Here is a 17,311-nt window from a genome sequence, read left to right on the forward strand (position 1 = left end):
AGTTCTAAAAGTGTTTGATGGTTTCACGAAGTATTTGCTTTTTGAACTCTAAAGCGTTTTTTAAAATTTTTAAAATATTATTATAATTTTTTTTTGTACTTGAGGTATTCTTGCCGTATCCAGATCATGGATTTTCAAAAAACTAGCTAATCTGGATCTGGATCCGTATCCAAATCCTGGTAACTTAGAAAATATGTACAATCAATGAATAATTTACAGATTCTTTTAGTCATAACAAACATTCTAACAAATGATTCATGTATGATAAACAAGTCTGCCAAACCTGATAATCCTCTATCGTTCCTGAAATAGGATGTGTTTGCTGATGTCTCTAATACAATATAAGGTCCTTTGACCAATAGACGTCATGGCATAGTCAATGTCTGAAAGATGAATAATATCCGAAAGAAAAAAGAATTGAAAAGCTTCTATTGGTTTAAATTGTTCCAATTTGATGTGTTGTCTATTGACCATATATAGCTCCACCTGGTCTTCATGTACAGATATATTGATAAAATAGGTTACGGCCATATCTGGCCGCATATATAGAAAATATGGTCGAAAGATTATTCACCATATTTCAGCCATACTTAGGTGATATTTTGGATATATACTCCTTGATTATGCTGTAACAAAACATAACATGTGACTGGGCCGGCCTTAACAAGATGGTGCTGAAGTTTAGCATATATCATATCTTTTTGAATGCCAAGGTTAAATCTGTGGGTTGTCACTGGTTAAAATTTATACATTGTAACTAGAATGATTTTGAGAATCAGGAGATCTATTTCTTGTGTTTGATTTGTTGACAGTCATGTCATGCTGAATAATAGGAATGTGACAGTAATTTAGGAATAATGTTGACACTCGTCAAATGTTAAGAGAACAAGACAGTAATTATAAGTTATCTTGATGCTTCCTTTGAATGTAAGATAGGTCTTGAATGTTCCTGAGTAAATTATGATTTTGTTTATTGATATAATGTTTTTGTTCATAAAGATGCACTAATAGTTTACATGTTCCTTTTGTAGAATCGACAACATTACTTTCAACTTTCTGCTTCTACCAATGAATCAAATTCTCAAGCATCAAAATTTTCTGAGAGTGCAAAGACAAAAGGTGAGAAGACACTTCCAATAGGTGATGGCATGAAATTGGCTCTAAAAGATCACAAACAACAAAATCCAGGTTCAATAACAGAAATGAGGAAGAGTTTTCGTGTTCGCTTTGTTCGATTGAATGGAATACTGTTTACAAAGACAAGGTAAATATACATTCCTAAAAGTTAGCAATGCCTTGGAAGGATTTGTGTTCAAGGTATTCCATCTGTTGTTTCATTAGAACCTTGATAAATGTTCATCATTCATGATATATCAATATTTCTAATTAATCAATTGTCTTTAGTTTATCATGTGGAAGTTGCTACTGTCTTGTATGATGCATTATATAGCTGTGTTATCATGTGATCTGTTACATGAATCTGTTAAGAATAAATTATCCTAGTAGTGCCACCTGTCCTTATCCCTCACCTTCACAAGCTCTTCAATTTAAAAGTCATGCAGGGTTTCCCTATACCATGGCCTCAAAATCTCATTGTTCCTATTTTTGAAAACTGGGGATAAAAACAAGCCATTAAATTATAGGCCCATTATCATTAGCCCTGGTTTAACTAACTATATGAAATTATTTTGGCACAGAAGATAAGCATATGGTTAGAAAGTGGACGGATAAAGGGCTATGTTAGATTTTAAATACCCAGGAACTAATTTAATGAATTTTCAGAAATGAAGGATACTCGAACTGAAACTTTCAGATGCATTCGCCAAATATACTGAGTATTCTAACTGAACATTCACAGTGGAAAATAAATAATTGAAGACACAACACATTAAAAACACATAACACCAGAAACTACCGAAAAACCTGCTAAGTGTGTGTTTTTTATTTCTGCTTCAACAAATTTTCAATCTTCAGAAAAATTACAAACAAGAGGGAAAACTTCCCTTTGCCCCAGCAACTTCTGAAAACCACTTAACGCCTTAATGCTTCTGCTCCGATTCTTGTGCTCAACCTCCCCATTTTGCTGAGGGTTATAGATATGGTGAGTGCTGAATTTTGTAGCTATGGTTGGTCTTCATAATTAATATTTTAGCCCTAGAAATGTATGTAAGGATAAATATAAGGCATGTTCTCATGTCCTTTTTAAAAGAAAAATTTTGAATTTTTAAATTAAGTTTTTTGCTATATAAAGTCAAGTTGGTCCTTCAAGGGAGCATGTCAGCCCAGTTGAAGTGGCACCTATTTGACCTCCCAGAAGGCTATATATATTATAAAGACACTCGTCGTGCATAATTTGGTCACATGATTCAGATCACACACAAAATCAAGTGTCTCTTTGTTCATCAAGTGAAGAAGAAGAAAAGATAAGGGCGTAAGTTCTCTTGCAGTTGACCAAGTCCCTCTCTTGTTCAATCTCACACGTGTGTCTCCCTCTGCTGCTGATCTCGCTGCGTGTGGAACAAGACTCAAGTTCAGGGTAGATTATTTGGACAGATCGAGTTTTATGAGTGCATAAGAAGGTTGAAATTTGTCCCTAGCAGAGTGGATCAGGCCAAGTCTATTGGGCAACTTTTTGACTTGTTATGGAGACAGTTTGACCAGGTTTGACCAAGACCAAATTGCTGGTCAGTTTGACTTTGAATTTGTTTAGAAGATTTAGATGCATCTCTTGTTGAACGGAAGAATTTCTCTAAGGAAAAGGTTGGTGGGTTTTCCCCCAAGTGGGTCTTCCCAGGGTAAAAATCTTGTGATTTTTGTTTGGCTGTCTCTTTATGATCCTACTAGCATTTTGTTTTTACTGTTGGGATCTTCTATGTAATTGCTTTATGATGAATATGAATGCAAGAAAATATTAACCTAAGAAATCATAAGAAGTAATTATCAATTTAGAGGATCCTATGAAAAATCAACAGTGAGCTCCCCCCTGATGCTCTCCCTGGCACATAGGTCCTTGAAGGCGTTGGAGATGTACTCGTCACTGTTGTTTGACCTTAGCGTCTTGATCTTTTTATTTGTCTGGTTCTCCACCAAGGCTTTGAACTCCACGAACTTCAAGAAGACTTCATCTTTCTTCTTCAAGAAGAAGATCCAAGTCTTTCTCGAGTGGTCATCAATGAAGGTGACATAATATTTGTATCCCATAAGGGATGGAGAGGAAAATGGGCCATAGACATCTGAAAGAACCAACTCCAAGATGCTATAGGCCCTGTTGTCTCTATTGGGGAAGGATGTCTTGGCATACTTGTCATCATAACCCTTGCACATGTCATGCTGGTCAACACTGCACAATGACAGTCTTGTGGCTATCTCCCTGAGAATCTATAGCACTCCATGGTGAAGTGACCCATATGCCAATGCCAAAGCTCCCCAAGGTCATGACCCTACTTACTGCCGCCCTCTGCTTCTCAATGCGATTGTCTCAAACTGAAGCCTGTAGAGGTTCTTCACCCTAACTCGAGTTTGCGTGGCTACTTTGGAGTCAGAAGGCTTGATGAAGGCCTTTACTCAAGATAACCTCATAACCCTTGTCTTCTATGACTGGGACGGAAACAAGATTTTTCTTCAACCTTGGGAGATGACATCTCTGAAGTAGAGAGGGTTCTTGACCTCCCTCTCAAATATGACACTACCCACGCCCTTGGCTAAGTACCTGCCATCATCTCCCCAGTTCTATATGAAACTACATGTCCTTCTTGGTCAATTGGCTAAAATACTCCTTGTTCTCAGTTGTATGACAGGAAGGTCCACTGTCTATATACCTATGCCAAAGCTCCCCAAGGTCATGACCCTACTTATTGCCCCCTCTGCTGCCCAATGCGATTGTCTCAAACTGAAGCCTATAGAGGTTCTTCACTCTAACTCCACTCTGCGTGGTTGCTCTGGAGTCGGAAGGTTTGATGAAGGCCTTTACTCATGATAACCTCATAACCCTTGCCTTCTACGACTGGGACTGCAACAAGATTTTTCTTCAACCCTGGGACGTAGAGGACATCTCTGAAGTAGAGAGGGTTCCTGAACTCCCTCTCAAACATGACACTATCCACGCCCTTGGCTAAGTACGTGCCATCATCTCCCCAGTTCTATATGAAACTACATGTCCTTCTTGGACAATTGGGTAAAATACTCCTTGTTCCTGGTCGTATGACAGGAAGCTCCACTGTCTATATACCACACACTCCTAGCCACTGAGCTTGCCATGCAAGCTATAAGTGAACTCACTCTCAAAGTGAGAAGAGAACTCATCCACCTGATAGTTGGGCTAACCAAGAGGATGATGGTGAAGAGGACCGGTCAGAGACCTCTAGTAGGAGGAGAGTTTGAGCCAAATGGGCTAAGGGAGCACATGCAGCCATACCTCTAGGTGTGAGGTTGGGCAATGCGAAGCAATAGTCCCAAGAGTTTCAGAAATTTGGGCAGTGTCCATTGAGGTTTTTTTTGTCTCATGGATCATTACCTTGCTACAGGGGCCCACAGTATTCAGTAGCAAGAGGATCAATGTCAATCAGATACTGAGGAGTGCAGAGCCGTGTTGACAGCAAAGCAAGAGGTTCAGTAGCAGAGTCAACAACAACATAGTTTTCCCAGTAGATAGGGATCAATGTCAGTCAGATACTGAGGAGTGCATAGGAGTAGTAGAGTCAACAACAACACAGTTTTCCTAGTAGATAGTTACAGACACAATTGATTCAATTTGTTTTTTTTTTTATGCTTTTTAGTTGCAGATGTTGCAGTAGCAACAACAATAGTGAGAGGTTCAGTAGCAGAGTCAACAACAACATAGTTTTCCCAGTAGATAGGGATCAATGTCAGTCAGATACTGAGGAGTGCATAGGAGTAGCAGAGTCAACAACAACACAATTTTCCTAGTAGATAGTTACAGACACAATTGATTCAATTTGTTTTTTTTTTTATGCTTTTCAGTTGCAGATGTTGTAGTAGCAGCAACAATAGTGAGAGGTGTTGCATGCAGTACATTCCCAAGGTGCTAGATCAGGGTAGTTGAGAGTCCCATTCTTGCTGAGAGGGAGTGTTGAAAATGCAACAAGAAATTCCTATATTAATTTTATCCTTAATTAAATTAGGAGAAAAATTGTAATTCCACATCACAAGACAACTTGTACAAGTTAACTAAGTTAAATTGACTTAGTTGGTTTAGGTAATTCGAGCTGAGGGTCTAACTTGAGTCATGTAGAATGTCTCCTACTTTATAGGAGCCCTGGTTGCGTTTATTTTGAGTCGTAATTAATTAATTCAGTTTAACTGAGTTAAAGTTAGTTAAACCAGTTCCAATTGATGGAGGAACTATTAGGAGGTTAGACAATGGGGTGTTGCTTCATGTGTTCAACTAGTTAACTGAGGATTCACTCATAAATAACTCATGTATGTTAGATCTGAGAGTTACCCAGTTGAGATTGGAGTTCAAGGGCAGTGTACTATCAGTTGTATAATTATCCGAATTGTACATATGGTGCAAGTAATCAGAGGAAGAGCCTAAAGGAACTACGCAATCCCGTGGAGGAAAATTCCTATTAAATAGGGGCCTAATTTCTCATTGAACAATGCAAGGAAGTAGGAGCTTGGAAGGCCAGGAAATTGGCTAAGTATTGGCTAAGGCTTGTCTAGGAAGCAATGAGATAGATAGAGATAGTGCAGAGGTTGGTCGGGCTTGAGCAAAGCGTTCTGATCTTCTCATATTTTCTGACTAATGCAATATACATATAACATGGGTTTTTAGCTGTGGCTTTCCCCAGGAAATCATTGTGTAATGTGTTGATTGAATTCTTTCTCTTGTATGCTTCGTGTTTGTGCGATCAATTAATTGGTTCTGCTGATGAGTAGAGTAGATTCAAGTCTATTGTTTTAGCATATTACAATTAGCAGTTGGAATCTGCAAGGAATTTCTACACCCAACTAGGGAAAAAGTTTTCCTCTTCATTTCTCTTTATGTGAGAGCCAACTTTGGCCTACCTCCAGGTCTCCTCTTGGACGCAGTTACCCCATAGTCGCTCCCAATGTGCATGCTTTTCTATGCCATTCACTGAATCAATGAAGTTTTCCCATGACTTGGAAAAACACAATAGTGCAAAACTGACAAGGTCATTGTCTGAGACTTTCTCCCCAACTCCAGCTAGCTCGTCCCTCACTTGAGTGAACCTGGTAAGGTACGAGACCACAAACTTAGACTTCGCCATCCTGATGTTTCTATGTTTGTCCTTGAGTACCAGTTTCTTGGCCTCACTCAAACCCTTGTACAACCCTATGATGGCTATCCACATGGTTTGAGCGGTCTTCCCAAACAGGCGGGGTATGATGTGGTCCTTGAGTCCGTCAAGGATGATTCTTTCAGCTTTTGCGTCTTTCTTGTTGTTCTTAGCTAGCTGCTAAGGGTTTGTTGGTTGGGCTGGTGGGTTGTCCACAAACTTCGAAATGCCTTGCTCCTCCAGCACTACACCAATCCTCTTCCTCCAAGAATAGAAATTTGATGCCCCATCCAGGTGGTCCTCAAACCTAAACCCAAGATATGCCATGCTGAGCTGTTTCAAGAAAACCCTAGCGCTGAGCTATTTCAGGAAAACCGTAGTGCTGGTCCGACTGGTAAACTGTGCCTTTGCTCTCTTTAACCTGCTCCTGAGGAAGTAAACACTGCTTCTGGCCTTCAATCAGAGGCTTAGCTCTGATACCATGTTAGATTTTAAATACCCAACAGCTAATTTAATGAATTTTCAGAGGTGAAAGAAACTCGAACTGAAACTTTCAGATGTATTCACCAAATATACCGAGTATTCTAACTGAGCATTCACAGCGGAAAATAAATCATTGAAGACGCAAACACATTAAAAACACATAACACTAGAAATTACGCAGGAAAACCCAACTAGGGAAAGCCTGCTAAGTGTGTGTTCTTTATTTCTTTGTCAACAGATTTTCAATCTTAAGAAAAATTACAAACAAGAGGGAAAACTGCCCTTTGCCTCAGCAACTTCTGAAAATCCCTTAACGTCTTTCTGGATTGCGGTTTGCAAACATATATGTGGTTTTCCATTAGGTTTGATCATAAAATCACAGTCCAACACATATCAGTGTTGCAAACACCTTGAAATTGCAATTTTTTGACCTAGCCGATGTTTTCCGATTCTTACCAATATTTTGGTGGTATCTTAATTTTGCTGATTTTTACGATATTTTGGTTTTCCAAACCCTTGTCGATTTCATCCCAATGTTCATGTTTGCAACATTTTCGGTTGTCTTGCATACAGCCTGCATGGCCTGAGTAAAAGGGCTTTGGATGAAGAGATGCTTTGCTATCTCCTCGGACTTACAAATTGAGTGCCAACTCGGTCCTTCAATTTGTTATTTGCAAATAATGTCCCAGGTTGGCGCTTTGTTTTCTAGGAGACGCCACATAAATAACGAAGCCTTTGTTGGGCATTAAATCCTCCAAAATGGCTTCCACCACCAAACTTGGAGGTCGTTTATCTGATCAACTATAAGTGTGGATAACCTAGCTTTGGAGTGTAATCACCAAAGGGGGAAAATCCCACTGCAGTTCATCTTCCCTTACCGACAGTCAAATGTGTGAATTTTGTAGGTCAGCCGTAAATCTTTGCCAGTGCCTTTTTCTGAGGATGTCCATTTGCCTTGCTGATCGCCAATCTTGGGCCCAGATGGTTGTTTCTATGTGGTCCGCCATCTGTGAGAGCCTGAAAATGCCATTATTTTTTTAATAAAGCGACTAGATCCTGTGGCAGTTGTTAGCCAGCACTGCACCCAAACCAGGGGTCTACACCCACTCGCACCCTTTTGCCATTCCCTACCGTCGATGCTAGACCATCCCCAATGAGCTGGAAAGAGGCTAGGACCGCCTTCCATATTACCGAGACATTTGTTCTTGGCTTTACTGGAAGCCTGACCTAGTTTTTAATGGATACAGGATGTATGTATTTCTGATGGACCATCATTATCCATAAACTTTGAGTAGACAAGAGCCTCTAACTTACCTTTGCTGCAAGGGCTTTTGCAAATAGAAGGATGTTCTTCAGGCCCTAACCTCCCCAAGCTTATGGGACTGTAAATCTTTTTCCGATTTTAGCCATGGCCTTACGAAATGATCACTGGAACATGCCCACAGAAACCCGAGTTAGCCAGCACTGCACCCAAACCAGGGGTCTACACCCACTCGCACCCTTTTGCCATTCCCTACCGTCGATGCTAGACCATCCCCAATGAGCTGGAAAGAGGCTAGGACCGCCTTCCATATTACCGAGACATTTGTTCTTGGCTTTACTGGAAGCCTGACCTAGTTTTTAATGGATACAGGATGTATGTATTTCTGATGGACCATCATTATCCATAAACTTTGAGTAGACAAGAGCCTCTAACTTACCTTTGCTGCAAGGGCTTTTGCAAATAGAAGGATGTTCTTCAGGCCCTAACCTCCCCAAGCTTATGGGACTGTAAATCTTTTTCCGATTTTAGCCGTGGCCTTACGAAATGATCACTGGAACATGCCCACAGAAACCCGAGTTAAAACTTTTTGTGTTTCTCCAGAATGCCCTTGGGAATCACAGAGAGGGACATCCAATCGATGTTGCAAATATCGACATTGGGATAAAATCGGCAAGGGTCCAGAAAACAGAAATATTGTAAAAATCTGGAAAATATCTGTTAAAATCGGCAAACACCGACAAAATTAAGATACCACCAAGATATCGTTAAAAATCAGCAAACATCGGCTGGGCCAAAACATCGCGATTTAGGGATTTTATTGCGATAAAATTAGGATGTTTGTAACATTGCATCCAATAGCGTGGAATTGCTTCGAGGACTGACTTGATCAACACCAGCTTTCCTGCTCTAGAAAACCAGCTAAGGCTCCACTGTTTTAACCTTTTTTCCAGCTTTGCCACCAACTAGTTCCAATCTGCTTTCTTGTAGCTGTTTGGCTTTAGGTGGAATCCCAGCTATTTGAGCCCCTCATCCAACCGAATGGGAGTACAAGGGAGCAGATTTTGTAGTTGGACAATTTTTTCATTTTCAAGACAATTTGTGGACAGAGTAGACTTTGCAATGCTTATATTCATACTTGTTGCTCTCCCGAAACCCTAGAATAGTTTGTATCCTACACTATTTTCCCTAGATTGACTAGTCTTTATCATTTATGACATTCCTTTTAAAAGTCTAAATTCGTTTTTCTTTTTGTTTTATGGTAAACTAGGACTAAATTATAGCAAAATGTTGTGCCATTAGCATTTAGTCGTTTGTTGATGTATGCCTTAGGGATAGCGTTTGTTTAAAAGTGCATTAGAGAAGCTAGTTAAAAGTTTTTGTTGTAAGGTAGCCTTAACTTGTGCCTTAGTCAAGATAGACCTCACTCAAGTCTTCTTTAGCATGCGCGAGTCCCTAGAAATTAGGACGACTCATGGTGCAGTAAGCGCAGGAGTTGGAAACTCAATTTTGTTTGTCTCCAAGTGCAAGTTGTATTTGGAAAGGGTCGAATTAGAGAGTTTCAAAGCCTATTTGAGGTAGGACAAGTTGAAGAGTCAGTTCGACTCAGTTATCTGATCAAACTTAACTCATATTCCAAATATACACTTACCAGTTTTAGCTTGATTGAATTGCATAAAAGGAGGTCGAAAGGCACAATTGTATCATTATTGTTTTTGAGCACAAGTTTTGTGTGAGCGCTGGCTGCTAGGAAGAGCATGTAAGGAGAGGCATGTACACAGCTTATGACAGAGATAATTCCTTGCAGAAGTGCACTGATATTTAGGAGCTAATTCCTAAATATTAGAAGATGCCCAACGCTAGGAGATAGGAGCAGGGGCTGCGCAAGGAAGTAGGGGCTGGGTCGAATTCTTGCAGAGAGATTTCATGCTAAGTGTTAGCAGTGAGGACAAGCTTGTTCTCTAGTGAAAATAGTGTTGCCTTGTAAAGAGATCGATTTGGTCAATTTCTGTCAATAAAATTCTACAACAAAGCAGAGGGTTTTCCCAGTTGGGTTTTCCCTAGAAAAAATATTGTGTTATTGTGTGTGATTGTTTCTTTATTTCTGGTTCTATTCCGCTGCAAATTTAAGTACGGAAATTCTGTATCTTGGTGCAATGAAATTGTTTTCAGATTTGTCATTCAAGCAGTTGCAGAATTTCAAGGAAATTCTACAGTTTTTTTGTGCATTTTCTATCTGTTTTCTAGGGTCAACGTCATGTTATTCTAACCATCTAAATTTGTTGTAAATTTATCCTTTGTCGGTTGTTAAATTTAACCTTCATTCCATGTAATTTTCATACATTTTTAATGGCTAAATTTGCCATTGCTGTAAACTTTAATTTTGCTGCAATTTGCTGCCCCAAAACCCTAGTTTCTTCAGTTTTCCTTGGATTGTTCTGTTATCTAACATATTAGAGACTGTTTAGGATAAACCTTAGCCTTTAGATAAATCTATATGTTGAATGGTGTTGTCATTGATACCAACGTTGGTCTTGAACGCTTTTAATAGTACTCTCGTTTGCATCAATTGAAGTTCCAAATGACTGGAAAACCCTAGAAGCCCTTGAAGCTCCAAATAGACCTGTACTTGCTGAAGATTTTTTGAGGACGAAGATTGTGAATTTGCCTCTGTGACCATTGTTAGTTGATGTTCCTCGTCCCGATTCCAACAGTGTATGACACGCCTTGAAACTCCTCATCGTTGAGGAGATATGCTCATTCAAAGTTGGTGATCCCATTCAGTGGTCAAAAACCCCAAAGAGGTGTTACAAGGAAATTTATTTATTTGAAATTTAAGAGGTTTAGTCAAAGTCAAAAAGGGGGTTTTATAACAAAATTTGAAATTTGAAATTCGCTCCTTGTAAAGTCGGACTCGTAAGGGAATGTGGCTCCAAAAATTCAAATTTTAAATTAAATTAAAAGTTGCCTCCAAAGTGCAAGTTGGCTCTAAGGCTAGTTGACCCATCCAAAAAACCCTCTCATTAAGTATAAAAATAGTGCGTAATTTCTCCACAAAATGCATGATTTGAACGCAGTCTTATTGAAACCCTTTCAGAAATTCCCTGCGGCCTTGCAAAGTAATTGGTTACCAAATGAGGAGGCGATTTGGTATGGGTTTCAGATTGTTTTTGGTTGATGGCATTCATTGGGATTTAAATATGGTTTGATACTGTTCTGGAAGTATTTTCATTGTGTATCAAGGCAATAATTTGGCATGGGTTTCAGACTATTGTTGGTTGATGGGATTCGTTGGGATTTAAATATGTTGTGATACTGTTCTGGAAGTATGTTCGTTGTGTATTAAGGCCTATACATCTGAGAATATTTCAGTGCGTAGGGGTTTTTCTATCAAAGGCTAATATAGTGAGATTTTTGCTTCTTTGAAATTGTTTCTAAGATGGATCCTCAAAACAAAACCACCAAATTATTTCCATAACCATGCTCTGTAATATTTCTGTCTGGCTTTGATAAGTTGGGTTTGTTTGGATGAATACTGTGTAATAAACAATCGAACAAAACTGGGAGAACCTCTTTGCGCTGTTTGGATTAAAGTTCGTAGAATTGGAAGTGTTTGTGTTTAAACATCTCACTCAGTCTGCCTTCACCTCTGGCTGGTAATTCAAATCAATGTTTAGACTAATTATTTGGTGTCGATTCATATGAAGAAGGTATAATTGAGTGGCTCAATTTGAATGTGACTCGGGGGCAGTATATGAAGTGTTTTACGTGCAGGTTGCAAAGCTATAGAGATAAAGACTTATCAAAGCGGTGCATAGAATCAACTTCGAAAATACAAAGTGTGCATATTTAATTACCATTGCCAGAAAATGATACACTGAAAACAAAATGATGCATCACACGTTGGATTAAAGGTCTGTTTTAAAATGGAAATCTGATGGGCATTACCTCTCATATTACAACATAAAATATGTTTTTTGTGAAGCTGTTGTGTGAGTCTTCATGCAAAGAAACTTACCGTCGCTCACATGGTTAAGGCTTCGAATATAAGGTATAGGCACTATCAGAGAAAGGGTGTATGCAAAGGATAAAGCCCATTTAAAAAGTGATAATAGTATAGAATTGGAAGTGTTCGTGTTTAAATGTCTCACTCGGTCCGCCTTCACCTCTGGTTGGTAATTCAAATCAATGTTTGACTAATTATTTGGTCTCGATTGAAATGAAGAAGGTATAATTGAGTGACCCAATTTGAATGTGACTCAGGGGCAGTATAGGAAGCATTTTATGTGCAGGTTGCAAAGCTACAAAGATCAAAATGTATCAAAGCGGTGCATACAATCAACTTCCAAAATACAAAGTGTGCATATTTAATTACTGTTGCCAAAAATTGATACGCTGAAAACAAAATGATGCATCACACATTGGATTAAATGCCGGTGTTTTAGAAAGGAGATCTGATGGGCATTACCTCTCATATTACAACATAAAATATGTTTTTTGTGAAGCCGTTGTTTGAGTCTCGATGTGAAGAAACATACCATCGCTCACGTGGTAAAGGCGTCGAAGGTATAGGCACTGTCAGAGAAAGGCTGTTCACAAAGGATAGAGCCCATGTAAAAAGTGATAATAGTATCTGCAAGTAGTTGGCACAATCGATCTGTCACTTCACCGAGTAGAAGAAAGGTGTCAGGCCACTGAACAAAAGGGCCAGAATTGAGATAAATTTCCCATATCCGAATGTGCCAAGAAGAAGATTAGACACCGGGGAGAACGGGTCGTAAGTGTTGTTAAATAGTAAACTGTTTAGGATACGACTTCAAGTTGCACAATGCATACTATGCGATGAAGGCTGAACCTGCACCTATGTGTTGAATCCACTTGTACTAGTGCATGAGAATTTCTGTGCAACGACAATTTGCTTATAAAAGTTAGAGACAATATGGTTGAACTGTATAATGAAGTCTATGAAATTCTGGTGCATGCTCAAGGAGTGGTTGTGTATTAATACACCTAGACCAAAGTGAATTGCCAAATCAATTATGAGCCATCTAGGGTGAGTTGTAGTGCATGCACACACCTGTGCATTAATCGGATTGGCTGCATCCATATAATATCATGTGCATGGATGACTATTATGATTATATGTGCTTATCATATAGAATGTTCCAGTCCTGTGTAGAGTATTAAATTAGCACAACTATGGATAACAAAGTATGTGCAAACTGTTGTCATGTTATGAGTTGCACTAGTACATGTTTATATACTTGGTGCCTTTGTTTACATCCATACAACTGCCTAGGATGACCTTGAAATTACTGGGTGAAATGTCTGCTATGGTCTTGATAAATATATAGAAGACAAAGAGTTCTTGCAGGGCTTGATATATGAAGTACCTCTTGAATTTGAGATGTCAGTGTTGTCATTGATGGCCATATGAATTGAATATATATATATATATAGACATAATCCCAAGAAGCATTGGATCCAAGGAGAATTCCCAAGGAGCAAGAGGAGCAGTACCAAAGAGGAGCGAGAATCAGTTCAAAGAGAAGCCATCGGGAGCCAAAGGAAAGCCATTGGAAGCCAAGAGCAGGAGCCAAGACAAGCCAAGGAGCAGCAGATCCAAGAGAAGACACCTGAAAGAAAGAGCAAAAGTGAATAATAGTGATATCGGAGAAATATCATATTGGCGTTTTTATATCAGGGTTTTTTATTATGTGTCACCACTCTGACTCTGATCTTCGATATACGATATGAACCTTCGATCTCCGATATGCGATATGGACCTCCGATCTCTGATATGTGATATGGACCTCTGACCTCCGACTTTCGATATGCGGACCTGACCTGATTTAAGTTAACGATTTAATTATTAAATCACATCTGCCACTTTATCAGAACCTTAGAATGGCACCTCTGATAAGACCCTCCGATTGCTGATTGTTGATATGGTTGCGGACCCGATTGGTTTTATCATAATGATTTTAATATAATATTGCGTCTGCCTCGTCAAAACTTTCCTATATCGCAAGTTTTTCATGCCGTGTCATGTTAAAGCTTTTGATACAAACCTCTGATACGCATACAAAGAAAAAATAAATTTTTGACGTCTAGCCGACCTATACTCTGTCTCTCAAGTCGACTTCCTCCATAGGTCATGTCTCTTCACTTCAAGGTGAAATCCATAAATATATGTACTCGGATCTTCATTTCACAATCGTCCAATTTGGTGATCTACCGCAAAGAGTAAGGCACAGTTCACAACTCGTGAACTTTACAGCATTGAGGAAAAGAAGCTAAAGGCCGAGAAGAGGAAGCAAATTTTGATTGGGTTAAAAATTGATGAAACTATATCTCGGACCTGTGGACAGTGTCACGTGGAGATCAGACTACACATTAGATCTGTGATTAATTTAAGAACAATCACCTCTGGGTTACAATTTGGATTTGCAACTTGCATATTGTTCAAATTAGTAGCTTACACAGTTCGCACATAAGCTCAGAACTGTGGCACACATAAGATCGAAACTGTGGTGACTCGATCGGTGGAGGTTTGGACCAATTATAGCTTGAACCTGTAGCAAACTTATGTGTGACACGTCAGACTTGAAACCTTTGCGCACTCTTGAATAGTGAAGAACTCGTGGCCTTGAATAGTGAAAATTTTGAAGGCTTGAACAGTGATGAATTTGGAAGATTGAGCAATGAAAAACTTGGAGCCTAGAACAATGTTGAACTTGAAGGATTGAACAATGAAGAACTTGAAACTTTGGATAGTGAAGAACACTCCTATTCAGACCTTGGACAATGGACAAATTAGGAGTTTGTGGCAATGCGACTATTGAAGGAAGTCCTGATTTTTTTTGAAAGTGAGTCATTAATATATTTTGTTTGTTAAAAATTGAGGGTTGGTGCCCTAGAGGTTGGAGCCTCCCAAAAGTCCAAGTTGGTGCTTGGCAACAGGTTGAGCCTGGAGGATTTTAGGTCTGGTGCCCTCAAACATCATTGTACTCAATATTTTGTTAAAGAGGATTGGTATCCTCACTTGTTTATAATAAAATCTTTATTATTTGTTTTTTTGATTATAATCGTGAAGAATCTTAATTATACTGAGTCACCCCCCTCTCAGTATTTCCAACAATTGGTATCAGAGCCAGTTTCTTCATAGTCAACCTAACAGCTAGAAGAAGGATTCTTAAGTCATAATGAAAAATCAGGGTTCAGAAAAAATTCCCCAATTTGATGGAACAAACTTTGGCTTTTGGAAGCGTAGGATGACATTCTATTTAATGTCTCTTGGACTTTAAGTATGGCAATCAATTACTGATGGGTATAAAGTTTTGGCTACTCCACCAACAGATCAGGGCAGACAGAACGCGAAAGCACTAAATTACATAACAAGTGGAATTACTGGTTTAGAATTTAGAAAAGTTATGAACTGTGATTCTACCAAGGTAATGTGGGATAAGCTTATTGTTATTTATGATGGAGACTCCAAGGTCAAAAAGGGAAAACTCCAAACAAATAGAAGACAATTTGAGAGTCTTAAGGTGGATGACGAAGAAGATATTGCAACCTTTTTCGTCCGAGTAGATGAAGTTGTTAACTCATTTAAAGGTTTAGGGGAAACCATTGAAGAAAGCACAATTGTCCAAAAGGTTTTGAGATCACTTCCAAAATGTTTTGATTCCAAAGTCAGTGCCATAGAAGAAATGAAGGACTTGGATGACCTAAAAATGGATGAACTTCACGGGTTTCTAATTGCATATGAAATGAGAAAAGGAATCAATAACTCCAAGGAAGCTGCATTTAAAGCTTCAAGGTCATCAAAGAAAGGGAAAAAATATAATTATATCAGTGATGATTTCGACACTGAATCTGAACTAGCTCAATTCGTAAGAAAACTAAGGGTCCAAGCTCAAAGGAAAGTAGCCTCTCATTTGTTTTAAATGTGGATGAATAGGACATTATGCTGCAAAATGTCCTCATAAACACGATAGTGATGATGAAGACGAATATAAAAAGAAGATGTTCAAGAAGAAATGGTTTAACAAGAAGAATTTCTTCTCCCAACAAGATGACTGTGATGAAGAAGAATTCGAGATTACTAAGAAGAAATCAACTAAAAATACCTTTCTACACAAAAGAGATGATGATGAGTTCGATAAATAAGATAACTATGTTGGAAGCAATGAAGAATTATTTATGGCATTTACAAATGAAGATGATTCCGAACAAGAAGAAGAAGGAAACATGGATGATTTACTAATGAGTGCCCTTGAATAAAATGAAAAATTACGAAAGGCCATTTCTCTCAAATTGGAAAAAGAGGAAGCAAAAATGAAGGAAGAATTCTTGAACAATAAACTAAAAGAAAGAGAAGAAATTTGCGAAAAATGTGAAGCTGAAATTGTGTCGTTAAGAAAAGAGTTGTCAAAGCTCTCAAACTCTTGATAACATCCTTAATACTCAAAGACCTCAACATGACAAGTCTGGAATTGGTTTCAAAGGAGAATCATCAAGTACAAAGGAGAATGAAAAAATCCAAGGAAGTTAACATCCTTTGCGGTGATCCAAATGAGGAGAAGCCATCCCACCAAGAGAAAAGGTCCACTTTTAACAACCCAAGGAATGAAGGAAGGCTACCTCCAAGGAAGAATACTACATCAAGTCAAGGCTATCCTAATAGGGATCAATATTTCTTGGTTATTGCTTTCATTGTAAAAAGTTTGGTCATCAAGTTAAGCATTGCAAAGCTCATAAGGATAATATTTCAAGATATAAGATCAATCATCAAAGCGACATAGCCTAAAAGCCCAGGTACAGATCAAGACTTACAATTCATTTGACCCTTTGGCTAAGTTTGATCTTGTTTGCTCAAAATGCAATGATTTTGGCCATGATACACAAAATTGTTCATTCAAAAGAGAAGAATTGAAGGAGGAACCCGCTATTGATAAATGTGGATGTTCAAGACACATGACAGGTGACCAAAAGAAGTTTATCTCGTTAATAAGAAGGATGGAAATGTATCTTTTGGAAGTGGAATTGCTAAAATTGCTAGAAAAGGGACTGTTGCTCTTGTTAATGGAAAGGGGAAAGCTCAAAATGCACTATTGGTGGAAGGGCTCAAACACAATATTTTAAGTGTTAGCTAGATTTGTGACCAAGGACATAATGTTGTCTTCAATATTGAAGGTTGTGAGATAAGGAATTCTTCCTTTGGAGAACTTGTGGCAAAAGGAGTAAGAACACCATAAAACGTATATATTTTGGGTAAAATTCAAGAAGATAAATGCTATGTGAG

The 17,311-nt window shown here is 38.6% G+C and overlaps 1 protein-coding gene across 3 annotated transcripts in view; it reads left to right on the top strand.

The window, feature by feature from the left end:
- Positions 1-17,311, top strand: part of LOC149173740 (uncharacterized) — a 93,735-nt gene that overhangs the window by 36,526 nt on the left and 39,898 nt on the right. For all 3 annotated transcript variants that reach the window (XM_089424715.1, XM_089424714.1, XM_089424716.1), the window contains exon 5: positions 1,032-1,264. In XM_089424715.1, coding sequence (XP_089280841.1) covers positions 1,032-1,264 — 233 coding nt within the window. The remainder of the gene's footprint in view (positions 1-1,031; positions 1,265-17,311) is intronic.

Source organism: Pinus tabuliformis, chromosome 4_2 (genome assembly GCF_031772625.1).
Source record: "Pinus tabuliformis cultivar Carrire ecotype Pingquan chromosome 4_2, CPIR1, whole genome shotgun sequence".
NCBI classification, from domain to species: domain Eukaryota; kingdom Viridiplantae; phylum Streptophyta; class Pinopsida; order Pinales; family Pinaceae; genus Pinus; species Pinus tabuliformis.